General features: G+C 42.3%; 1 protein-coding gene across 7 annotated transcripts in view; it reads right to left on the reverse strand.

Annotated features, from left to right (window-relative positions):
- The window catches only part of LOC126470242 (centromere protein J), a 326,728-nt gene that overhangs the window by 121,472 nt on the left and 178,333 nt on the right, over window positions 1-26,923 (reverse strand). For 4 of the 7 annotated variants that reach the window (XM_050097948.1, XM_050097947.1, XM_050097945.1 and 1 more), the window contains exon 7: window positions 16,770-16,925. The exons of the other annotated variants lie outside the window; for them this stretch is intronic. In XM_050097948.1, the coding sequence (XP_049953905.1) occupies window positions 16,770-16,925 (156 nt within the window). The remainder of the gene's footprint in view (window positions 1-16,769; window positions 16,926-26,923) is intronic. 7 annotated transcript variants of the gene reach the window in all.

The following is a 26,923-nucleotide window of genomic DNA, read 5'->3' on the forward strand; positions in this document are numbered from 1 at the left end:
GAAATGTGACTGGCTGACCACTTACAAAACACTAGGGTGAGAGAGCCACCCTTTGACACATTAAGAACGTCTCCCAAAAATCTTGTTAAAAACTCTGGACAATTCACAAAACTTTAAAATCCTAACCACATTCGTTTGATCATTACATAAAACAGACAGCGGATCTGCTGGCAAATTTGCCCCAGTCCACTGGTTGGCAAATAAAATGCACTCCAATAAAATGTGGTGCACCGTGATCTGCACGCCACAAGCAATACACATTGGAGGGAACTCTACCCGGAGTAAGAATCCATCTCTCATAAGGCTGTGGCCTAAGCGAAGATGAGTAAGAAGGACCTTGTCCCACTGATGTGGCTGGAAGGAAGTACTCAACAGCCGAGTTGTTGGCTTGATGACACGGAGCTTGTCATCGGTCACTGCCAGCCACTTGTCTTCCCATTGAAACAGGACTTTGTACCCCAACAGCGAGGTGATAGCATGCAGGAGGATAGCACACCGAAATACCAGAGGATCATGACATGCCTCCTTGGCTGCTCGATCTGCCCTTTCATTCCGCTCAATTCCAATGTGCCCAGGTATCCAGCAGAAAGATACCTCCTTCCCCAGATGTCGTAGTTGTAGGACGGTATCCTGGATATTCTGTGTTACTGTATCTACTGGTTACAAATTTTGGAGAGAGTAAACGGTGCTCAGAGAATCTGAGCAAATGAGAAATCTAACACCAGGAGAATGTCTCATCTGCTCCAGTGCTACATAGCACATAATCGTGCATTGAAAACAGTAAATTCTAGAGGCTGTCTGACCTTGAGGGCACAATGCAGGAAAATGACAGAGGAATCAACTGTCCTCCCTACTTAGCCCCATCCATAAAAACAACTACATGGGTGTGGACTCAAAATATCAGAGAATATCACATTAAAAATGGAAGCAGGAGTGCTATATCTAATGCACATCGCCACATCTAAAATCACAATGGGTCTCTCCAGTAACCAGTAGACCCTGTATTTGGGGTCATACTGGCTCCACACCAAGTGACTCCAGCACATGCTGCACGCGGATCATAAATGACATTGTGGCCCGAGGATGGTTGGAAAAATGGTATTCCAGAGGTGGGACAAGCAACAGTATGGTGTGCAGGTGAAGTTGGGAGCTGTAAGGAGCTTATACACCTGACACACCACGAAGAGCTGGTGCCAGATGGTAAGTGACAGTTCCCCTGCCTCAGTGCAGATGCTAGGTATGGGACCAGTCCAATAAGCACCCGTGGCCAGCCAAATCCTCTCATGATGGACAGCATCAATGATCCGCAAGTAAGAAGGCTTCGCTGACCTATACATCATGCAACCATAGTCCAGCCGCGAATGCACAAAATCCCAATAAAACTGAAGGAGATGCGCCCTGTCCACTCCCCACGACCTGTGGCTAAGGCACTCGATGATTATCAGTGCCTTCAGGGTTCTGGCTTTCAGGTCGTGCAGGTGTGGTAACCACGACAATCGGGAGTAAAAAATGAAGCTCAAAAACCGCACCGTGTCTCATATATGTAAGATGGTGTCCCCCTTATTCAAAGCAGTCAAATTAAAAAGATGACGAGACTGATTAAAACACACACACACACACACACACACACACACACACACACACACACACACACACACACACACCTGTAGAAAACTGGAAACCCATCTTTGCAGCCCACTCCTCCTAACCTCCGCACTGTAAGTTGCAACTGACTTTTTCCATTGCAACACTGCAGGAGGAGCAGAAAACAGTAAAACTGTCTACAAATAAGGATCACTGTACAGGACTCTTTACCATAGATGTGATACTGTTGATGGCTATGGCAAAGAGGGTAACACTTAAAAAACTGCCCTGACGAATAACATTCTCCTGCTCAAATTGATCAGACTGCATGTCACGAACTCATATCCCAGAAAATTGCTGAGACAGGAAAGACTGTATGAAGATGGGGAGCTGGCCATGAAAGCCCTTTCGATTCAGTTGTGCGAGAATACAGTGTCTCCAAGTAGTCTCATATGCCTTACTTATATCAAAGAATATGCCGATACAGTGATGCTTTCGGAGGAAAGCCTGCTGAATAGCCACATCTAGGAGGGTCAGATTGTCGACAGTGGACCGAAATCATCGGAATCCTCACTGAGAGGAGCCAATGAGTTGCCTCGTCTCTAACAACCAGACCAGCTGATGATTAACCATTCACTCCAGGGTCTCTCATACATAGCTCATTAAGGCAATACTCCAATAACTACTGGGACACGTGCAGTTCTTTCCTGTTTGAGGAGAGGGGTCAGAATTGCCTCCCTCCACAAGTTGGGGAAGTTGGCCTCAGAACTGTTAGACCTGAAGTCCAACATAACCCACTCTACAGTCGCACGATAACGACAAAATGCCAGATCTTGGCTTGCATTGGCAGTGGTTTGTGCAAATATTCGGCCAGCGTCTCAGTAATGTCTCTGGGTGTTGTATGGAGGCACCCCTGTTTCACCACTGCAGCTATCAGTGAATGGCTGCATTAACTGGAAATCCTCCGGATAGCTCCCCATACTTTTATAGAAGAAGTGGAACGATCGATGGAGTAGAGGAACTCTTGCCGGGATCTTTTCTTAATCTCCCTAATGGCCCTCGCGACTTTAAAAGCCCTAAGGTTGTCTGCTGTCGGTCGGCATTTAAAATGTCGAAAGGCCGCACGCCTTTCCCGGATCATGGAACAGCACTTATCTGTCCACCAAGGTACTTGTCACATCCTAAGACCATCTGAGGACTGTGGGATGGAGAGGTCAGAGGCATGATGGGTCACTTGTGTGATGTGATTCACCCATCTTTGGATGCTGTCGCAGTGTCTGAACACAGCCAGCTGGCTGAAATGCGTCCAGTTAGCCTTGATAACCATCCATTTTGGGGCTTAACTTCAGGTGGTGAGCCATGTGGTGGGTGAACGCAGATTGAGAAGTGGTCACTGGAATGAAGGTTGTCACTGAACTCCCACTGAACAATCAACGAGGGCGGGAGAACAGAAAGAGAGATTGATGGCTAAGAGTGACCCTGCAGCGGTAGAGAAATGTGTGTGAGTACCCGTGTTGAGGATGCACAGCTCACGAGATGTCATGAGGCCTTCCAAACTCGACCCCGAGGGCAAGTATTGGTTGAGCCGCACCACAGGACATGACGGGCCTTGAAGTCTCCCAGGAGGGGGAATGATCACAGCAGTTGTTCGATAAGATCTGTGAGATCCTCAGAGTCTAGTGCATCTTGTGGAGGTAAATACAGTGAGCAAACAGTGATCCTTCAAACAGATGAATTTAAACTGCAACTGCTTATAGGTCAATAGCCAAGGGGAGAGCAGAAGATTGGTGCGCGTTAGTGATGAACACTGCAGCAACTCCCTTGGCCCTTTCCCCCTGATAGGTCATCCTTGCAGTATAGCGTATATCCCCGTAGCACAGGGACATCTACCGGGTGATCAAAAAGTCAGTATAAATTTGAAAACTGAATAAATCACAGAATAATGTAGATAGAGAGGTACAAATTGACACACATGCTTGGAATGACATGGGGTTTTATTAGAACCAAAAAAATACGAAAGTTCAAAAATGTCCGACAGATGGCGCTTCACCTGATCAGAATAGAAATAATTAGCATAACAAAGTACGACAAGGCAAAGATGATGGTCTTTACAGGAAATGGTCAATATGTCCACCATCATTCCTCAACAATAGCTGTAGTCGAGGAATAATGTTGTGAACAGCACTGTAAAGCATGTCCGGAGTTATGGTGAGGCACTGGAGTCGAATGTTGTCTTTCAGCATCCCTAGAGATGTCGGTCGATCACAATACACTTGTGACTTCAGGCAACCCCAAAGCCAATAATCACACAAACTGAGGTCTGGGGACCTGGGACGTCACGCATGGCGACAGTGGCAGCTGAGCACACGATCATCACCAAACGACACGCGGAAGAGATCTTTCACGCATCTAGCAATATGGGGTGGAGCTCCATCCTGCATAAACATCGTACGTTCTAGTAGGTGTTCATCAGCCAGGCTGGGGATGATGCGATTCTGTAACATAGCGACGTACCTCTCACCCGTCACGGTAGCAGTTCCTGATGTATTGCTGTCCCTCTATTTTCCTTTGACATGTGCACATGGAAGTACAGGTGCTTGTGGTGGATACAGGCACACTAGGCATCGTCTGTGTTGAAGCGTCTGCCTTGGGAATAGTTTTCTGCACCATGAAAGAATGTGAGGTGGCAAAGACATGGGGTTTTGTTGCCTTTTATTATTTTTTGGCTTCAGCAGAAGTGATCTGCTTAGTCAGTTTTATCTCTTGAAATCGTGTTCTTCAGCAAAAACAGGGCAGTCTCGAATCCAGACTGAGTGGTTCCCAAAGCAGTTGATGCAGATCGCCGGAGATGGGCAATCATTCCAAGCGTCATAAGCGGCTTTTCACACACACACACACACACACACACACACACACACACACACACACACAGAGAGAGAGAGAGAGAGAGAGAGAGAGAGAGAGAGAGAGAGAGAGAGAGAGAATTAATTTCAGGCATAGAAAAAAACAATTTTCTAACAACTTTCGTATCGTAATTTTGGCTTAAACAGTTCATCTACTTCAAAATGTTACTGGTTGCAGATTATGAACTGTGGAACAAAACAGTCACTGTAGAAACACAACACATCAGGAAAAAAGACACTATGGGGTAAAAAGGTATGAATTCATAATTCATGTGTTTCTTCAAATATCTGTAATTACGATTTAAAAACATTCTTTATCTTTAACAGATGAAAAATAAAAGCCCACTGAAGATGCTGCAACTGCAGTGAAACACGTTTGGGTTAAAAAACAAAATTGTGTTTTCCTGAAGGCGGACCCTATCCAAAAACATACGTATTGATAAAGCAAACACGGAAAAAAAGAGCTTCAACCCAAGATGATTATTGTTAAAATATTTGTTTTCTTATTTATAATTTGAAAGTTTGATATTTTTTATTTGCTTAACACAAAATCAACGAGTCAGTCTTTTTGTAAGTTTTGTTTCAATTTGTAAAGAATTTGTTAATGTTTTGAGATTTGTTTGTCACAGCGAAACACAAGTCACAGGCTTCAAAATCCAAGTATTTTCAGAAAAATGTTCTTAAAAATTGGACATATATTTTCCAAAATTTACATCTTTTGGCCAGTTCTATTATTCTAGTATCAGAATTTTGCTCACATGTTCATGTCCTCAAGAGCCCAGGGGAGGGGGGAGATTGTAATGCAACTGACCTATAGAAATTGTTTGGTTACAAACAGTAGAAGACCATACTTTTAGTAGTGAACCTTGCGATATTCAAAGTTAAAGACTTCACGCTGACATGACTTTTTCTGGAAGTATGCTAATTGTTTGTTTTCGCATCACAATTAAACCTTAATAAACTATCTTGTCAACATACGAACAATAAAACCCACCCCATTAATTAAAATGTCAGTTAAAATTTTTGCTCTTTCATGTCTCACATTTAAGTGTCAACTTTAACAATAATTATTTCCAATCATGTTATTTATTTCACATTTAGATCTGAGGAAGTGATATAAAAAAATTAGAATATAAAGTGTAACTTGAAGAGTTTCATAAATGTAACTTCGATAATCAATGTATCGCATTATCATCTTTGGACTTGCTTGTGTTGCAGCCTTTTGTGTATCTGGGCAGTGTCACATGGCCCATTCTGTTGTGTGTTAGGATAAAAGGGGGATGTAATGAGTTCTTTGTTCATTTGTGTTGTTATTCATGAATGTGCACATACTAACTAGCTGATAGTAACAGAAGAACAAAATGAAGCTTAAAAATGCAACTCATATCTGAAGCTATTTTTTGTCTGACTAGAATTGCACAAGAACGTAAACCCATAACATTTTTGTAGCCAATCGGACTTAACATGCTCTCAGACATAACAAAATCAACATATCACATGGAGATGATCTACAATATTCAACAAGAAACAAGTGAACTGAATTTTACGGTACAAATACAATTACTAAGACCAACATTCTTGTACTAATAGGTTTTGAATGAAACTCGCTGTAAAAGCAAATATTGAAGTAGTGTGAATCTGGCTACATTTCACCCATTAGCAGCAAACAAAATAATCACAAGAAGAGGACAACCTGGTAAGAACAGGCACCACAAATTTTCTATAGAACGGCATTACAATACAATGAACAAGGAATTTGAAGGTTTCGTTGGCGATTACAGTGAAAATGATCTGGCCAATGTAAGAAGGTGCAATGATGTGCAGCCAGCCATCTCAATGTGAGTAACTCATAAAAATGTTTCTGTTTGCACTGTTTCTATTTGTATGTATTTGCTTGCAGATAGCAAATGTGTTGTTTCCTTCTGTTTTTTTCTTATTTTTTAGATGGTGACTAACGGTAGCAGCCCGTTATTAAAAGTAAGCTATAAAATACTGCAAAACTTTGTCAGATAAAATAAACCTTTCAGCGATGGCGACTTCAGTAAAGAACGCATTGTTGAGGCAGTGAACTCTTGACGCCACAGATGTACAGCCCTTCCCAAAATTAGACTGTCACGAGAAACAACTTGCCACATAGCTGTCATGGCAGCAAGTGTCTACAGGCAGTCTATGGTCAATGCCAGCAAGATTATTGTATTCTCAATTTCTCTGGACAGATCAACTGACATTTTGGACACAGCACAATTTGCGATTAATGTTCATGAAGTAGATAGCAATTTGCATATGATAGAAGAATTATTAGACTTGGTGCCAATGTAATGCAATGAGAGGTATTGACTTGCAAAAACTGTTGAAAGGGCAGTTGTAACAGTTGACCTGAATTGGAACATGTTGGTCTCAATTACCAGCAGTGGAGAGCCAGCGATGTGAGAGGCACAAAATGGGCTTGCAGCACTGTTGCACAAAAAACTACAATGATCAACAGAAGATGTGTATGGAATTCATTGTTACGTACATCAAGAAGGATTTTGTGCTGAATTTTCAGTGATGGAGCATATCATGAAACTGGCAGTCTGAACAGTAAATTTTAAATTTTCCAAAGTCACACAAGTTACTACACAGTCAATTTCAACAGTTTCTGACTGAATTAAACAAAGGATATGGAGACATTATTTACTGCTGCAAAGTACGTTGGTTAAGTGGAGAGGCATGCCTGGAATGAGTTTTCAGTTTAAGACCAAATACTGTTCATCTAGCATCAGCAAAGGTAGGCTTCACTCTCAGCATCCACCAGTGGAAAATGGAAGAATGTTAAGATGGAAATGGCTTTAATACTAGCAACTGCAGGAGACACACATGACAGATCACTGCCACGACAGAACAACTTAAGATGCCATGCATATCGACCAAGCCATCGCCATGCAAGATCTGTTTGGTTCTTAACTGGAAGGTGTGCTGACTCTGTAGAAGTGGAAGAAACTTGCTTACCAAGTTGTGATTGTGATGCTGAAAAGCAGACTGTTTGCCATATAATCCAAGAATGTCCTCTTGAGAGCTTACCCTGGCAATCGCACGAAGTTCCTGATAATGATGGAGGCATCTATAGACAAGTTCCATGGCCTAGATATTAGTTTTTACTTTAATATTTTTTGTGATGTAGCCATATGCTACATAAAGATAGACAAAATGTCCAGGAGCCCTATGAAGGTTTTCCTTGGGAAGAGTTCCCATGCATCTGTAATAAGGCTGCAAAAGTGATATCCACGTCTGCATCAGAGAGAGAGAGAGAGAGAGAGAGAGAGAGAGAGAGAGAGAGAGAGAGAGAAGGTTTTTTAATAATGAAATTAAATAAGTCACTATTATGCGACAATGGTAGTGATGAAAACCAGTTTAATTGCCTGTGTCTATGAGGGTGCCTACAGTTTCTATCAAATACGAATCTTATTATGTCTTCAGCGACCCAAAAATAATTAAGTGATGATGGATATTTTATTTCGTTTGCCATATATTTTGGTGGGAGTTGTAGCCAGGGCACTGCTGATGGAGAAGTTCTAGGCACTAAAACTATGTGTTTTTTTTTTCAGTTTTTTTTATAATTATTCACTCCATCCTTAACAACATTCGAAAGAGACTTTCTTTCTGCCTCTGTTTCTATATCTCAGCTTAAATTTGTAAGAATTTGCCCCGCACAACATTACTGGTGTAACGCAGTTGCAAACCTGACTTTTTTAATACAAAAAAGGTTGTAATGGAACTGGTCATTGCTGCTGTTTTCCATCATGTATCAGAGAATTGATACTAGCATTAAACTGACAACACTCTCCAACAGAATTAGAACTTTGTATTATAATTCAGAATAAAAAAACTTAAGTAATCTTTTTTTATAAACAGACATAAAATACATGACACTGACAAAAGATTTATTTTCTGAAAACGTAATTATTTTTCATATTTCTATTTTGATTTGAAATTGTTGTTATATTTGAAATTATTGTCCTTATTTCCATTTCTGTGATTTATTTTGAAAAAAACTAACTGTGCGTTAATGTCTCTGGACGTAAATCAATATTGTTTAACATTGCTGTACTCTGACTTCTTGCATCTTTGTACTTCGAATCATAGTTAAGTTTGCTCTGTTATGGCTCAAGTAGTTGTTAAATAGTTGTCATGGAATAGTAGTTGTTAGGGAGTGGCGCGAGAAGTAGTTACGGAGAAGTGATTATGAAGTTGTTATGTTCAAATGAATGGATTATACCAGAATGGGAAGAGATTTCAGAGATTATACTGACATATGAGAAGAAGCAAATAAAAGGATTAATGAAGAAATTTAATCATGCAGTGCCAAAACTGTCAGACTTAAAATTACCTAAACATACCACCTAGGCATCGTTTTTCAGCGACCCACAATTTTCAGTGAGCCAGATTACAGACGATGAGTGACAAGAACCAGATGAGTAATTTGTTAATTATTTCGAACTTCCTTCTCGCTTAAAATGGCTGAACTGACTAAGTGCATAAAAATAATAATTGATGGCATTTTAGAAAAAATATGGAGGAATTCATAATAAGGTGTATTCTCTTGTACCAACAATCAGTAGCAGTATAATACTGCTCTTCATGATGTGTTGTGAACAGCTTCAGATATTCAAATTTTCTAATATAGCATAATATGAAACCAAGCCACATGCAAGCCATTCTGCATTCCTTGCATGACTGAGCTGCCCTTTAAGTGATGCGTTTGCTGTTATCTCACCATTCCACTAAGATGGCATAGCGTCGTGGTGGTGGTGTACGCATGAAGTCAGACCAAAGAGATCTGCATACATGTATACTTCTTGGCCATGCCTAGTCTATGGGACTAGTCCCAAAGGCACCAGTGGTCAGTCGAATGCCAAAATGATAGACTGGGTCTAACAATTTCAAAGCTGGAGGTGCCACCAAGTCATAAAGCTGGCTACAATAGTCCAGCCAGAATGAGACCAGGGCAAGGAATCAGAGCATTAAGCCTCCACATATAACTAGGCTTCAGTTGACGAATACGGGGCACCCAACTAAGCTTTTTATCAAAGAGGAAACCCAAAAAATGGGACTGTGCAACAATGTCCAAGCGCTGGGTAGCCAAGTTGACTTCTTGGTCAGGATGACTTTGGTATGATGACAGAAATGAGTGACCTGCATTTTTGCATGAGAGAATTGGAAACCATGGAAAAAAGTCTAAGTGGAGGCCCTTTGGATGGCACCTTGGAGCTGATGTTACAGAATGAGAGCTGTACCAAATGAAAAAGCTGTTGACATACAATGCAGGGGGGTGACCAATGTTCACTAGACCATTGATGGTAATGTGGAAGACTGACACTCAGCAGAGAGCCCTGTGGGACACCATTCTCTTGGACCTGTAAAGAGCTGATTTAAGCACCAACACTAGTCCAGAACCATCAGTGGGACAGAAAGTGAAAAAAATTATTATGGAGTCTCGAAAGCTCCACTCTTGGAGGGTAAGTAAATTGTGGTGGCTTTTACAAAATAATTTATACTGCTTCAGCCACTTTTTTACTAATATTTAATAATCATGATGCATTGCAGCAGCATGCTCCCATCATCAGGTGTATTCCAGTTACATTTACATTACATTACGCCGAAGTGTGATTACATTCCTTTGCTCTGTGTACCAGTGAGGTTATGTATTGACATAAAATTCTGTACAGAAAGATAAATATATTTCAGTGTGTATATTATAGCTCTGAGCACTATGGGACTTAACATCTGAGGTCATCAGTCCCCTAGAACTTAGAACTACTTAAACCTAACTAACCTAAGGACATCACACACATCCATGCCCGAGGCAAGTTTCGAACCTGTGACTGTAGCAGTCGCGCGGTTCCGTACTGAAGCACCTAGAACCGTTCGGCCACAGCGGCCAGCAGTGTGCATATTATCTTTCTAAACAGGACTGTATGTCGATACATAACATCACTGGCACACACAGCAAATTAACATAATCACACTCCAGATTAATATAACATAAATGTAACTGGAATGAACCTGTGGAGGGCAGCATGTTGCCAAAATGTGTTGTGGTTATTAAATATTAGTAAAAACATGACTGGAGCAGTATAAATTATGTCATAAACTTACGAAACAGTTGTAGTTCTCAAAACATTCCATAAAACATGGATAAATTTAAGTAAACTAAATAAATAAATGTGATGGCACAAAGCAGTGTCGTATGCCTTATGCAAGTCAAGAAAGACTGCTATGAGGAGCTGGTGTTCAGAAAAATTTGTCTTGTTGCTGTTTTCAACCTGATCTGATGGTCTGTTGTGGATTATCCCTCAAGGACACTACACAGATAGGGGAGTAAAAAAAGGCACTGAGATTCAAGAACCCAATGTAATCTGCAGCTACCATCCTTTCAAGCATTCAGCAGAGCATGTTGGTGAGGCTAACTGGTCAATATATGATGGGTTTTTGCCTAGCAAAGGATGGGGACAATCATACTATCTTTACATTTCAAAGGCAAGACACCAGCGAGCCAAATATGTTCTAATGTCTTGTGTAAATGTGGACTTTGAATAATATTCAGATATTGGATCATCTGGTTATGAATTGAATCAGGGTCAGTGTCATTTGGCATTTACCAGCATGATGTGTGGCTTACGAGCAGCCGCTCGACCATGAAATCCAAGTTTTCTCACTTCCATGCAGTTTGGAATTTCTGTGTGATGGTCTCCATAGATGTCTGCCTATTACACGTTACGACCCTCTTAAGTCAACAGATGAGGCTGGACTGTACTCTTTTGTGCTGTACGTGTTCCTTCACGTTTCCACTTCACTATCACATCGGAAACAGTGGACCTAGGGATGTTAAGGAGTGTGGAAATCTCGCATACAGACGTACGACACAAGTGACACTCAATTACCTGACCACGTTTGAAGTCCGTGAGTTCCACGGAGCACCCCATTCTGCTCTCTCACGATGTCTAATGACTACTGAAGTTGCTGATATGGAGTACCTGCCAGTAGGTGGCAACACAATGCACCTAATATGAAAAACTTATGTTTTTCGGGGTGTCCGGATACTTTTGATCACATAATGTATCATTAGACAAAACAAGAGCAGTTGCTGACCTTTAGCAGCTCTGTAGATGATGGAGCTTTGCCCACACCTGGGAGGGAGAGGCATATGTTCCCTAAGAATCGACTGAGCATTCCTAATATTCCTTCTTACTGTGCTTAATTAGCTTGCAAGCCTTAGTGCAGAGTCACTTAAAAGTGAACAGGGCAGCCTATCAAGCATGCCACCTGAAATGTTGCAGGCCCCTATGATGATCATGAATAGCTGTTGGAACGTGTTTGGTCCACCATGGGACTGCCCGGTTGTGAAGCGTGCCTGTAGAAGTAATAGCAGTTTCAACAGCACGGGTGACTTTGTCGGAGACAGCTTCCACAGCCTCATCAAAGCAGTTTGACAGAGTGGGGGTAAAGGTGACAGCAGAGGCATATAATTGGCTGGCAGTTGGCACTACGAAGAGCCATGGTAATTGGTCTGTCAGGCAGTGACAAGGAAGTGACAGGATCACTGGGAAGTGGTCACTGATGCAAGGATCATCATGGAACCATCAATGTAGTGAAGCCAAGAGACTGGGGGAATAGCTTGTAAGGTCGATAGCCAAAAAGGTGCCATGAACTGCAGTCAAGTGGGTAGGCATAACATCAATGATGAGGCACAAATGAATATCAGGAAGACGCTGGTCAATCACGAGGTCTCTACCAGATAAAGTGTTACGTCCCCACATGAGATGGTGCTCACTGAAATACCGTAGTGCGAGAAAAGGGGGAAAGAACTGTTGGATTAAGGCAGTCATCTTAAGGGAGGTAAATCAATGTTACAAACGGTGATAGCTGGGAAGTTTGCACTCACACAGCTATTGCTTCCAGTGTGGTGCACAGGAAAATCCACTCGCTGATAATGTGTGTGCGAACCAAAGTACAGACCCCTCCAGTTGCCCTCCAGCACCAGTGTGATTCTGACAGAAAGCATGGTAACCACAAATTGTTGGGGAATGGTTATCAGTGACATGAAATTCTTGGAGGATGATACTGACTGCAGAATAAGAAGAAATTAGCTGTTGCAGTTTTAACAGGTGACTGAATTATATCCACTGCTGTTACAGTGGATCAGCACATTGAAGGAATCCTGGTTAGCTGTGGAGTAACCAGGAGTACCAGTTATGTCACAGGAGCACAGCCGGTCACCAGTGTAGGCCAGCTAACATATATCAACATTGGCTCAGAATCCGATGCTGTGGGGAGATCTGGAGACTCTGGGATCACTGCAGTACCCTACTACTACTACTACTACTACTACTACTCCTCCTCCTCCTCTTTTGCAGCTTTTGGCGTCATACTCTTGCAAGAGCTTATTCAAGAGATGAAGTGTGGGCAGCCCTGAGACACTCATGCCACAGATCCTTCAGTCACTGACTTTTGGCTTGTGAATTGTTTGTTTCTGAGAAGAGGCATACCGAGAGGGAGCCCTGTCACCAGTAGATGCTGGAGGGACAAGCTGCTTCTCCGACCGGATATTATGATGATGATGATTATGTTTGGTTTGTGGGGCACTCAACTGCACAGTCATCAGCACCTGTACAAAGTCCCAAGTCTTACAAAGTCCAATTTTTTCACAATCCAATCTAGCCACAAATGATGATGATTATGATGATGACAACACAAATACCCAGTACCCAGGCAGAGAACATCCCCAACCTGGCAGGGAATCTAACCCAGGACCCCATGATCCAGAGGCAGCAGCGCTAGCCACTAGAAAACGAGCTGCGGACTCTGACCGGGTATGGGAAGTGGTTCCTGCAGATGGTGTCAATGGAGTGGAGTGTGGTTGTAGACCTGCTTTGGAAAAAAACTGAAGTAAGCAGTGTGATGGATGCAACTTTGGTGTAATGGGTCACCATGTCAAAAGCATGCAGGCAATCATAATTTTTTTCTTGCCTCGATATATGACAAGTGGTCAACTGATTTATATTCTTGCATATTCTTTTTATTGTTGAAGACTGGGTAAACTAGTGAACATGGAAGATAATGTTCTGTACAACTGGCACACAAATGCAGTTGTTCCCAGAGAGTCATTGTCTGCAGTTTCCACATTTTGGGTCTGCCGTACAAAAGGATGACATACGACCAAACGTAAACATCAGATACACCTCATGTAGAGCAGGACATAAGGTTTTATGTCAGACATGCACAGCATAGCTTTAACTTTCTCTTAAAGTGCCTGTATCTGTATGGTTAACCTTAGGACCTTTACGCACATGTCAGACAAAAAACGTATACCTTGACATTCGAGATTAACACATAGCACCTTGTATTTCTGGAGTGTAAGGTCTCTGAATGATATATCTTTACGCCATATTCAAAGTTTTATGTGGGCAATAGTAGGTCACCCAGTTGATCACATGTATGAAAAACATGAGATTGTAACAGCAGAGGTGATCGTAATAGTGATAGTGATCCATAGTGCATTTTCCCCAATGAATCAACTTTCTCAGGTTTATCTTCTATGCAGTTGGCCCACTGCCCCTCTCAGTTGTGGTGGTGGTGGTGGTGGTGGTGGTGGTGGTGTTGTGCAGCCAGACAAGAGAGATCTGCATGCATGTACAGTTCTTAGCCATCCCTGGTCTATGGTATTAGTCCGGAAAGCACCAGTGACCACTCAAATGCACAGTGATGGACAGGTTCTAACAGACACAAAATTGAAGGTGCCACCATGCCATAAACATGACTCGGCAAATATGGAGAAGTGTTGCATGCTCTGGACTCCAAGAGATGTGGGTAAAGGAGGAGAGATGTCAAGTTTCCAGATACAGAGTGTCTTTAGTTGATGAATATGATGCAGCCAAGTCAGCTTCATATTGAAGACAGCCCAAAAAAAATGGGACTTCACAACAACGTCCAAGGGCTGGGTACCCAAACAGAGTTTTGGTTCAGGATGGACTGTGGTACGGCAACAGAAATGCAATATCCACATTTTTGTAGGAGAGAACTGGAAACCATGGGTAAAAGTCCAATTAGGGGCCCTCTGGATGACACCTTGGGGCCGGCTTTTAGCTGAGGCTACACAGTGAGAGCTGTACGAAATGCAAAAGCTGACGACACACAGTGCTTGGTTGAGCAATGGTCACTAGCCCACTGATGACGATGTGGAAGAATGCATCCTACAGAGTCCAGTGGGATGCATTCTCTTGGAACCACACAGAGATGAGTAAAGTACCAACTCAAACCCTGAACAACCTGTCAGATAAAAACTGATGAATAAAAACCTGTTGAGAGCCTGAAAAGTGACTAGGAAGGAAGTTGTTAGTTTGGGATCCATCAGGCGTTGGGAAAGGCAATGTTCAATAGTGGTCAGGCCATGGGCATTAGGAATGTTCGTGTAAAGGGAGGTGGCATCAATAGTGGTGAGCGGGGCACCATATAGTAAACAGACAGGAACTGTGGAGAATCAGTGGAGGAAAGGGCTGGTATCTTTTATACAAGAGGGTAAGTTCCGGGTAATAAGATCATTGACGCCATGAAAAACTTTACCCTCACCCACAATTACTTCTCCTTTGAACGCATTACCCACAAACAAATCCTGCATATGGCTGTAGGTACCTGCATGGCACCATCCTATGCCAGCCTATTCATGAGCCGTATAGAGGAATCCTTCCTATAAACCCCGAATCCTAAACCCCTCATCTTGTTCAGATTCATTGTTGACATTTTTGCAATCTGGATTGAGGGTGAGGACACCCCTATCTACATTCTGCCAGAACCTCAACAACTTCTCCCCCATTTGCTTCACCTGTTCCTACTCAACCCAACAAGCCACCTTCGTAGATGTAGATCTCCACCTCAAAGATGGCCACATCAGTACCTCCATCCATATCAAACCTACTAACCACCAGCAATACCTCCACTTCGACAGCTGCCACCCATTCCATACCAAGAAGTCCCTTCCGTACAGCCTAGCACCTGTGGTCATCGCATCTGCAGTAACGAGCGATCCCTCTCGAAATACATCGGAGGTCTCACGGAAGCCTTCGCAGAACTTAGTTATCCTCCCAACCTTGTAGAAAAACAAATATCCAGTGCTTTATTTTTCCAGTCTTCCTCCACCTCTTGAAGTCCCACTGTCCGGCCACAGAGGAGTATTCCCCTCATAACTCAGTATGATACAGGACTGGAGCAACTGAATTACATTCTCTGCCAGAGTTTCGACTACCCCTTATTGTGCCCTGAAATGAGAAGTGTCCTGCCCACTATTCTTGCCACCTCTCCAACAGTGGTGTTCCACTGCCCACTGAACCTACACAATATATGCTCATCCATCCTTACACAACCACTGCTTCCAACCTCTTACCTCATGGCTCATACCCCAGTACTAGATGCAAGACCTGTCCCATACATCCTCCCACCACCACCTACTCCAGTCCAGTCACAATCACCACCTATCCAATCAGAGGCAGGGCTACCTGTGAAAACAGTCCTTTGATCTACAAGCTGAGCTGTAACCACTGTGCTGCATTCTGTGTGGACATGACAACCAACAAGCTGTCTGTCCGCATGAATGGCCACCGACAAACTGTGGCCATAAAACAAGTGGACCACCATGTTGCTGAGCACACTGCCAAACATGACATCCTTCATTTCAGTGAGTACTTCACAGCCTGTGCCATACGGATCCTTCCCACCAACACCAACTTTCTTGAATTGCGCAGGTCGGAACTTTCCCTGAAATACATCCTACATTCCCGTAACCCTCCTGGCCTCTGTCTTTGTTAGTCACTGTCCTCACCCATCCATCCCCTTCCCTGTTCCCATTCCAGCACTACACAGCTGTCATTCCACCATCACACTTAGTATTTTTACTTCTCTCCTTTTCCGCACCCCCCCCCCCCCCCCCCCACTCCCCTGCCCACCATCTAACCTACAACCCTTACTGAACTATCCCCCCAATTGCTACTCTCATCATGCACTGGTGTTGCTGCTCGCAGTGTGGTTTCAGTTGCCTGAGACTGCAGTCGTGTGCATGTGCGTGTGGTGTTGATGAAGGCCTTATAGGCCAAAAGGTTTATTTGTGACAGTCTTTTTGTTCTGCCTATCTGTGACTCAGTATCTCCAGTATATGGTGCATAGCAACTTTCCTTTTCATAATATTGTTATATTCAAAATAAAAGATATTCAATACTTCTGCTGTCAAACTAAGCTCAAACATATAATACTCACTTTCTTAAATAAATTTCCATTATTCTTCAATTTACAAATTTCTTCTTTTAGTTCACTATTTTCTCTCTGCAGACGTTTAATAATGTACTGACTCCTCAGATGCTCTGACTGTATTTGATGCTCCCTCTCATCCATAGTTTGGTGTAATTCTGCTAGCTAAAAACAAAGCAATAACAAAATGCAATCACCCAATGAAACTAAGAAACAGTTGAAATCTGGTAATATTCCAGAATGTCAAGAAATACGGCCATATCCAAGTAATGAGGAGGATTACTGTAACACATAAGTCTTGTGTGTGAGAAAAGCGTGAGAGCTCATAGTATGGAAGGAAGAGTAGAGTTTTGAGCATGCAAACCTCAAGCTACAGAGAATTCAATGCCACAATTTTCACATTAATTTTTTGTCCAGACCTAAATTTTGCACATACATAACTTCCTTGATTGTGAGGAGAATCTCTAGATTTGTGCTGTTACTATTTCCTCCAATAATGCTCCTTTCTGGTGTATTTATTATAAATAACTTTCACATAACCATCTGGAAACCAGTCATAAAGTCATTTTAGTAGTCTCCCACAAAAATTGCAGCATACTCTCCCACAGACACAGCCATCACTTTGACCAATAGACTGAACATGATTCCATTTTTCTTAACACCCCCAATATCTGTAGGTCTCAAGATTTACAACTTATAAACACAGTCTACATCTGCATTTACATCTCCATCTACACTCTGCAAACCAGTGTTAAGTGCATGGCAGAGGGTACACCTCATTATACCAGTTATTAGGGTTTTTTCCTGATCCATTCAGATATGGAACGCAGGAAGTATGTTTAAACGCCTCTGTGTGTGCTGTAATTAATCTAATCTTGTTCACATGATCCCTATGTGAGCAATGTAAGAGTCATCATTTAAAGTCAGTTCTTGAAACTTTATATGTAGACTTTCTTGGGATAGTTTTCATATTATTCAAGAGTCTGCTAGTTCAATTACTTCAGTGTCTCTGTGACACTCTCCTACAGGTGAAACAAACCTGTGACCATTCATTCATGCTGCCCTTCTCTATACACATTCAATATCCCTTGTTAGTCCATGAACAATATTCTAGAATGTGTCACACGAGTGATTTGTAAGCAGTCTCCTTTGTAATCTGATTGCATTTCTCCAGTATTCTACCAATAAACCAAAGTCTGTCACTTGTTTTACACATGACTGAGCCTATGCATTCATTCCATTTCATATTCCCAGAAAGTGTTTCTCCCAGGTATTTGTAAGAGTTGGTCGATTCCTACTGCAAGTCACTGACATGACAGTGATAGAATACGAAGTTCTCTTTTTTTCATTTTTTGAGGCACACAATTTTATATTTCTGAACATTTAAATCAAGCTACCAATCATTGCACCACTTTGAAATTTTATCACGATCTGACTGAAAATATATGGACTGTAAACTGCTGGCTGCAAGGCTGGAGCTTGGGTGTGATATTGTGACTTCCCGGGGCAAGACTGCCCTCTATTACCGACGGAGCTGTCCATGGCAGGTGACTGGAGATGCTGAGGCTCTGCTACAAAGGTGCTGTGCTCTGCATGGTGACCACAAACAGCACTAGAGGGAAAAGGCAGCCGCACTCCAGGTGGGCAGGCATGGGGCTTCTGGCTCGGCTGACAAATGCTGTCAGTCGTCAGATTGCTGAGCAAGGAGAGGAGCCGTTATGACCTCGAGCATGGAGTGGCCAGGTGCTGGGGCGGCTGAACCTGGTGTTGGCGTTGGTGCTGACACACATACGCACATGCGCTGCCATCACCTGGATCATCAGAGGTACTGTGTATTCTTCAATGGAATGAAGTCAATGCCAGGCTCACCTATGTATTTCCGCGCAGCCCAGCATGATTCACCCCTCCCTCCAAACCATATCTCTGTCATCCTGGCACATTAAGACCCCTGAGATAGAGTTGTCTTCACAGTGTTCGTCCACGTCAAGCACTATGGTTGGGTGAGAGAGTTGGTTTTGGTGAATGGTGAGTGAGGCGGTAGCACTTTATGTGGATTTGGTGGCAACAGCTCAGCACAATGTGGTGCAGTGAATCTAGTTTTATTTATATTATTTTTGGTGTTTGCTCTTGTTGTCAGAATAAACTGTGTGGGATAAGAGTACATAATGTTTAGAGCTACTTTTGTGAAGCCAGAGGAACCTGTGGACTTATTTGTGTTTAGAGATAATAGTGGACACGATACTTTAGCACCAGAGGTAATTTGTAATTTGCCTGGACACAATTTCCCATGTACCACAGTTGTAGCAGCTACTTGCCCTGTGTGTAGGCAAACTGGTCATGTGGCTAACAGCTGTAATAAGTGCAGGTACGTGATGATTCACCATAAGAATTAATTTGTGGTTAAATTTATGTGTGTAGGGTGATTAAAGGGGAGTCTGCATTTTTTTGTTCAATACCTGAATTAAGGAAGAACTAGAGTATGTGGTAGAAACATATGCTACTAGTACCACCACCAAAGTGACTGCTGCTTTAACTCAACGAGTGCACACATTAACAAAGAAGCTGGAGCTCAAGAGGCAGAGAAATTTTTAATTTACCTGTGAGTTAGAAGCTGGGAAAGTGAGTTGGTTCAGCTGCAAGAGGAGTTAGATAAAAATAAGTCTGCATTGGGGGTGCCTTCTGTCCCATATGACTCGGCAGTTGTCACATTAATTAAACACTCCTCGGGCAAGACACTGGAGGATGTGACAATTTTTATTAAGAATGTTAGGGATGCTGCAGAAGTGCATGGGTGGTCAGGAGAAATAACTCTGCATGTTGCTAACATGTAGCAGGTGATGCCAAAGCATATGTTGTGTACCACGAGACCTCGAGTAAGGCGCAAACATTTTCAGGAGTGGGCCGCTGGACTCTGCCAGCAGTGCCAAAAGAAAAATAGTGCATGGTTTTTTCAGGAGAGACCAAGTACTTTGTCAATGTGGCACAGCAAGTCTATGAAGTCATTCTCAGATAGAATCTGTAAACTGAATGCAAAGACATATGTTACAGACCCAAAATGCAGAAGCTAGTAGGGTATTGTTGCAAGAGACATACAACAAATGGTTCAAATAGCTCTAAGCACTATGGGACTTAATATCTGATGCCATCAGTCCCCTAGACTCAGAACTACTTAAACCTAACTAACCTAAGGACATCACACACATCCCTGCCCGAGGCAGGATTCGAACCTGCGACCATAGCTGCAGCACGGTTCCGGACTGAAGCACCTAGAATCATTCGGCCACAGTGGCCAGCAGACGTACAACAGTGCAGTGGACGTTTTTCTGCATTGTGTACCCGCAGAGATGTCACGGAGGGTACTAATGGAAAATTCAGCATCAGCTCTTAAGCTCTAAACACATATAGAGGACGTGGATATCGGCAACAAAGCAAAGAGTGGGTCACTGAGTGTTCACTTCTGAAATCAATTGTTACAAATGTGGTCAGGAGGGGGCACAGAATGAAGTAATGTCAACAATCAGAGTGCTATGCGTGTAATGTGTGGCCCAGTGGGCATCTATAGAAGTAGAAAAGCTGGGAAGCACCGGTAAGGGAAGTAGCCATTAGACACATACAGAAGCATCAGAAGGGAGCCCCAATAGACCATAACACTGCACAAGTTAGTGCACAAACTGAATGCTGTGGGCCTGATGAGTGGCAGCAGAGACTTTCGGTAGTCACAGGGGAGCACATATCTTATCAGTCCAGACCTCATGAGAAAGAAGACTCTGGGGCCACCAAGGTATAGGTTATGGAGGTTGGCAATAATAGTGTGGAATCATTGGGTATGGCAGAATTGGAGTTTTCAGTTGAGAAAACTAAGTTCGGAGAATGGCTGGAGGTACTGCCACGCACAGGCGAAGGTCATTCAAAGATGCTCAGGTTATACTTTCTCAACAAACATCACGCTAAGGTAGATCTTTGGCAATCCACAGTATAACTAAGTGTAATTTTGTTTCCATTGGGGGAAACAGTTGCAACTGAAGCAATGGTGCAGGGCTCGCCTATAATGGAGTGAGACCAACTGAACTGCATATGTTTTCAGTAAAGATGGATTAGCATGATAAAATAACAGCAGTTACAGTGAAGATAGTGTGGGTTTCAGTGGATACCGATTTGTCGAGAGAAACCTTATCAGGGTGTATACGTGGACAAGGAAAAAAGATTCCCAGATTTCTCCCAGATTTCCCGGTTAAAAATACACTTTCTCCCGGGTGAAAACATACTTTTCCCCCGTTAACTGACAGTATATTTTCTCTTGGAACTGTATAAGTCCTTTGAATGATTATGGTTTTATACACGGGAGTACAATTTCCCGGTGCTTTATAAAACTAAACACAGGGAAAAAACGCGTTTTGGAAAGATCTTTATGTGCAGCAACATATAGGCTGCATATTTTCGTATTACGAAAGTATAAATTCGAATTCCACCAAACACCGCACGTTACTTTCCGAAGCACTGAAATCGAGATTGCGATGCGCATTTGTAAGCCAGCCACAGCTCATGTCACGTGATCTCGCCAGCCGATGACAGTGGGGTATTCAGAGCTTAGGGCATGTAATGTAGTCAGCCAATAGCAACATCACTGTTAAGTAGCGCGAACGCACAAACAGAAAAAGTAAATGGTTTAAATTAATATACATAGTGTTGCTACACGAAACGCAAAGCTTACACATATAATATTGGTCTGTAAGATTAATACGCTGCAAGAGAAGCTAACCTTTCACATACAATGTTGGTCTCTTATGCGCGTATTACAAAGTGATCGTAAAATTTTTAATAACGACTTAAATGTCTGATCTTCTGGGCCCGAAATTCATCTAAATGGCTCGTCATCAAAGAGTTGATTTTTAAATGAGAGTCAAACGCTTTGTGATTTAAGAAATTCATCGTACATTATCGCACATAGCTCCGTTGTAACTGCCAGAATGGTACTTTTATGGTAACGCTTTTAAAACCACCATTCGGAATATTTTCCCGTGACCTGTTTGAAATAGGTTCCTTTCCGTAGTTGCCAGAGAGCGCCAGATGACAGGCGTCACCGCGCTTGCGCAGCTACAATGTCGCAGGGAGCCCGTATGTTCATACGTGTAAAACATTAAAAGATCGTACATTATTTCACAGAATAAACAAGACATCACAGGATACTTCAAGAGCATTGGAATTTCGAGACCCATACTAAAATGTCCACATTTAAAGTGCACATTTGTATGTCCATATTCCCAGTTAAGTAGGCCACGACCTGATATTAAGCTTTTCAATGTAGTTTTCGGGATGTAAATTTTCTTGGAGTAGCAGTACTGTGTTATCCCATGTTTGGTTCTTTATTATGGCATAATGCCATACGTGCTAGAAGTTGAAAACATGCACTTGAAATGCAGCGACCAGTGTGTGGAATTAAAAAGAAAATTTCTTAAGCAAACCGACAAAAATAACTTCATTGTTCTGCTTGACTGTCAGAAAGGTGGAAATCAGAAATCTGTTTTGTTTTCATTTGACGTGAGAGCAGTAAACGAAAACAGCAGAGTCACTAAATGTAAACACGGGTCACGTGGAGACTACCCACTACCCCACTGTAACTCAGACTGCTCTGCGCATCAGCCCCAGATATACCATATTTCCGAACCGGTGCAATACCCCGCCACTCCCTTGTGTGTTTGAGATAGCACGTCAAAAATTTAAAAAAATCGAATTTTCAAAAATATGTGCATTCTGTAGCGCACAGTTTTCTGAAGAGTCTGATGCATAAAATGTGTGTGTTCGAGGAAATGTAAGATATGTTATTTGGTCGTAAGTGTGCCGAAGGGCAGTGCCTCGCCTCCTCACACAGAATTCGTACGTCAGTGTGCTTTGCTCTGTGGAATTTTATATTTTGTAATGGATGCCATCAAACCATATTCAGGACAGTGGAAATTAAAATGTCCTGTGGTCCTCTCCTGCTTACAATTGGCCGGTTTGAAATCTGGTCCCTCTTCAGAAAATTTGCACTCTTTATTCCCTATCAGCTAACAACTTGCTGCCCTGTGTGAAATGAAATAAAATATAGGATACATAAACCCAGTAAAGACACGAGACAAGCAAGACAATACACACTTCTTCAATCCTTAGCTCCTAGATTTTTTTCTCTTTAATCTTGCTACAGCTTTACATGGAGTACTTTCCTTTCTGCGAAAGAATCTATTACCTCATCAAAGTTCGTGAAATATTTTGCTACATTAAAAGTCGAAATGCCGTTGTCTAATACTGAAAAAGCTGTTAATGCAAATAGGACCCAAGACTGGTGTGGTTTCCCGATCTGATTAGTCACTCTCTGCTAGATAAAACGAAATAGGCCTTTCTAATACTGCAACAATTGTAATACACGCCAAATAAACGAGACTCTTTTGGCACAAACGGTCTTTTTTGTAACGACAGAATATAATTCACCAAGTACCAATATCAAATGCCTATCAGGCCTACTACAAGCAAAAAGCCAAGAAGTAGTTTCACACTTCACTCATACGCTCCAGTTTCTCAAGTATGAGATCGAAAAGTAGTGGTACGAAATTTTTATACAAACTTAGAATCGTCATATTGTTCCATAATTTATATCATGTCCCCGTTTCTTCTCCTTCCTCGTTCTAGCAAACTGTCTTGTTAGCACTAGTTCTGTAACTGTTCCTGCCAATGTCAAAGATTATTCGCAGGTTAACTCCACTAATTCTGCCAGAATCACCGGTTTAGCCATCCCGTGATTACTCTCCGGTTAGGCGTTGCTACATGTTCATACAACGCGTCTTCCGCGCTTCTTCCAGAATAGAATTTAAAGCGGCTGCTAGCCGGGGACTGTTCAACTGGCCCTTACTAGTATAGCGATCTGCCCAAAAATTTTCTGTAAAAATTTCATTTTCTTGGATACACCGAGAAGGTAATACGTAATCTTTCTTGCCTGTTATTCGTTTATTTCCACTCCTGTAGTCCGAATCTATGGATTTAGCTAGTAATTATAACAACGCTCATCATTCGCAAAACCAATCAACCACACAATCAGACAGCGGTTGTCATTCATCCGTTCGGCCTTACTCCGCTCAGCTCATATAGCCCCTTTTGTCTGTAGGAAACTTTGTTTCTACATGGGACGAGGATTCCCCTGACAGAGACATCATGTACACTATGCACGCATTCACAAATCAACTTCCGATTGATTCAGAAATCAACTTAGAATGTGTTCAAAAATGTTCAAAAACTGACAGGGATGCGTTTCAAAGTCATATGAATAATCGATAGACTAACGTGCGCTGGATGCTAGTCGCTTTGTGAAAGAAGGTTTTTTTCCCTCAATAGTATGAATTTGCTCCCCACCCCCCTCCTAGAACTGGGCCTGCTGCCCATGCAAGAATCTAGCGGCTTGGGCGCTCCAGTAAATTTTTCCCGGTAGCATCTAGCTGCTTGCTGCGACTGCTTATTACACAGCCAACAGCCACATTTTTGTAGCCAGAAGCGGGAAAAGGTACTACTCAACTGTGCATGTGCATGATCCCGCTCGTAACTGCTAAAACGAATCTAATGTAAACAGTTATGACGTCACGTTCATCGGAGGCAATGTGTTCTTACGGAACATTGCATAGTGTTCCTAAAGCCTTTGACACATTTCGCTGTTGGCAGACGCTTGTATGAGCACTGTGTTTTGTTGCTGTATATGGCACATTTTCTTCGCAATTTAAGTTTTATTATCGTGTTTTTCTCTCGTTGATGTTTTATTGTTGCAGTATTATTCTGAAATAGCGGTATACAATAATATCCATTGTTAGAGTATCGGTTCTTTCCCGTGAAAATTATAAAAATTTAACTGAAAATGAAAACTTCCCGGAATTCTAAAAAATTCCCGGGTTTTTCCCGGTTTTCTCCCGGATGAAAAAATTCCCGGGTTTTTCCTGGATCTCCCGGGTCATATACACCCTGCTTATATATATAGCACTGCTCAAGCAATGAAGAGTCGGATAGGTCTCATTGCTTTTTCTGCAGGAGTGTGGCACGAGTAAGTGGAATTAATGAGGAATGGATGATTCCAGTTCGCATGGATAACTTTGGCAGAGGAGAGGTGACTGTAAAAGCGTGCAGTAATAGCCACTCTGGAAGTCTTGGAAGATGAGGACTTAGATAAATCGAGTCTAGATGAAAGCTGCAAACAAACTATTGACATGGAAGTGTTATGAGGGAAAGTGGATCATTTGAAGGACAGTAACTGAAGGGCTATGGAAAAGTAGTTGTTGAGGTTTAGTGATTTATTTTGTACAGATGGAGGTTTACCAGCAACCTCGGTGACAGATCATCATAAATCGACAGGGGATAGCATACCAATTTATAGGAAGCCATACTGTACAGCAACAACTACAAACATTACAGAAGAGTCTATTAAGTAGCCACTATCGGATGGGATCGTAGAACTGGGTGATAGCCCCTGAAGAGCGAACATAGGGGTCATGACGAAGAAATCAGTGGACCAAGGAAACACAGATTTTAGTTGACTACAGATATCTAAATGCATTAACTATTTTGATTACTTATCCAATTCCAGACATCACAGAAACTTTGGATAATTTGAGTGCGTGTTGATTCCTTACAACTATGAGTCTCAGGAGCAGGTACCATCAATTGGAAGTGGTGTCTGAGGATGAGCCGAAAACTGCATTTACGGTTCTGGGTGGCTATTTTCTTTCTAAGCGCATGCCATTTGGACTAAAGAACACACTGGCGACTTCTCAGTGGTTGTTAGCTAGGACATTGAGAGGATTAAAACCAAACACTTGTGTGATGTCTATTCAAATGGTTTACTGGAGTATGTGAGGTGTTTGGAGGATGTCTTTAATACACTACAGTCAGCAAGTTTGACGTTAAGTATAGACAAGTGCCATTTTGCGCGAACTCGGGTACCATACCTGGGACAAGTGATACGGACCAATCCTCATGTTACAAATGCGGTTCAAAATTATCCAACATCACAAACAACTAATCAGGTGCAATCATTCATCTGCCTTTGTATTTATTATAGACGGTTCATGAGGGACTTCACAAAAATAGCCAAACCCTTGAACAAGCTATTGGAAAAGGGGGCGAATTTCCATTGGTTGCAGGAATGCCCAATGACATTTGAAAAATTAAAAGAAATATTAGTTTCAGATCCACTATAGGTTTTTCTGGATTTTGACAAAGAGCTTATCCTTTTGATGCTTCAAATATTGTGTCTTGGAACAGATGGCAGATGATCAAGAACATCTGGTAGCTTACACTTCCAGGCAGTTAAACGGGGTGTAGTGTAACTACTCAACAACAGCGAAACATGTTGGTGGTCATATACAATGTTACGTATTTTTGATGTTACCTGTATGGTAGGAAGTGTAAGGTCATAACGGAACATGCCTCATTGAAATTGTGGGCACTTAAGCTTTGTGAATTTGAGTACAAGATAATCCATATGCCAGGAAGATCACATGCAAAAGCGGACACATTAAATTGTAGGGTAGTGACGTCGAGTACCTTAGGGAAGCATGCGGAAGAGTGGCAGGGGGCACAGGTAAAGGACAAGTACTGGCAGGCACATAAGTCACTGCCACATTTTGTTATGCACGAAGGTTTGTTGTGTAGGACGACAAGGTGCAGACCACTGTGGTGGTTTCAGCAGTTTTTCGGCAAGGTCATGACCATATCTTGTCATATCATGTAGGGTGATGTGCGATGCGAAAGACAGACATATAGCAGCGCAGTTTTGGTGGAGGAACAGGAAGCACGACATGGAGCAGTATGTTACAGATTGCGAACCATGCATGCAAAGAGCCAACACTGCACATCAGAAAGTGTTGTTGTGAGGATTACCACAGGTAATGTTGATGCTGGAGTCCTCCAGTCATTTAATAGAACACCTGCAGGTAATAGGTATGTTCTCAACATCATCAATGATTTTTCTCGACTTTTTGCAACAGTACTGATGCCAGACGTATGGGCTAGCACTGTCGCAAAAGCGTTAGTAAACAACTGGGTATTGAAGTTTGGGGTACACAATACCATAGTTCGTGCACCCATAATTGAGCCGAGACTGCAAAAATGCCCTGTAAAACTGGAGCAGACAAATCCTGTCTGCTCCCCAT

This window comes from Schistocerca serialis, chromosome 3 (assembly GCF_023864345.2).
Source record: "Schistocerca serialis cubense isolate TAMUIC-IGC-003099 chromosome 3, iqSchSeri2.2, whole genome shotgun sequence".
Taxonomy (NCBI): domain Eukaryota; kingdom Metazoa; phylum Arthropoda; class Insecta; order Orthoptera; family Acrididae; genus Schistocerca; species Schistocerca serialis.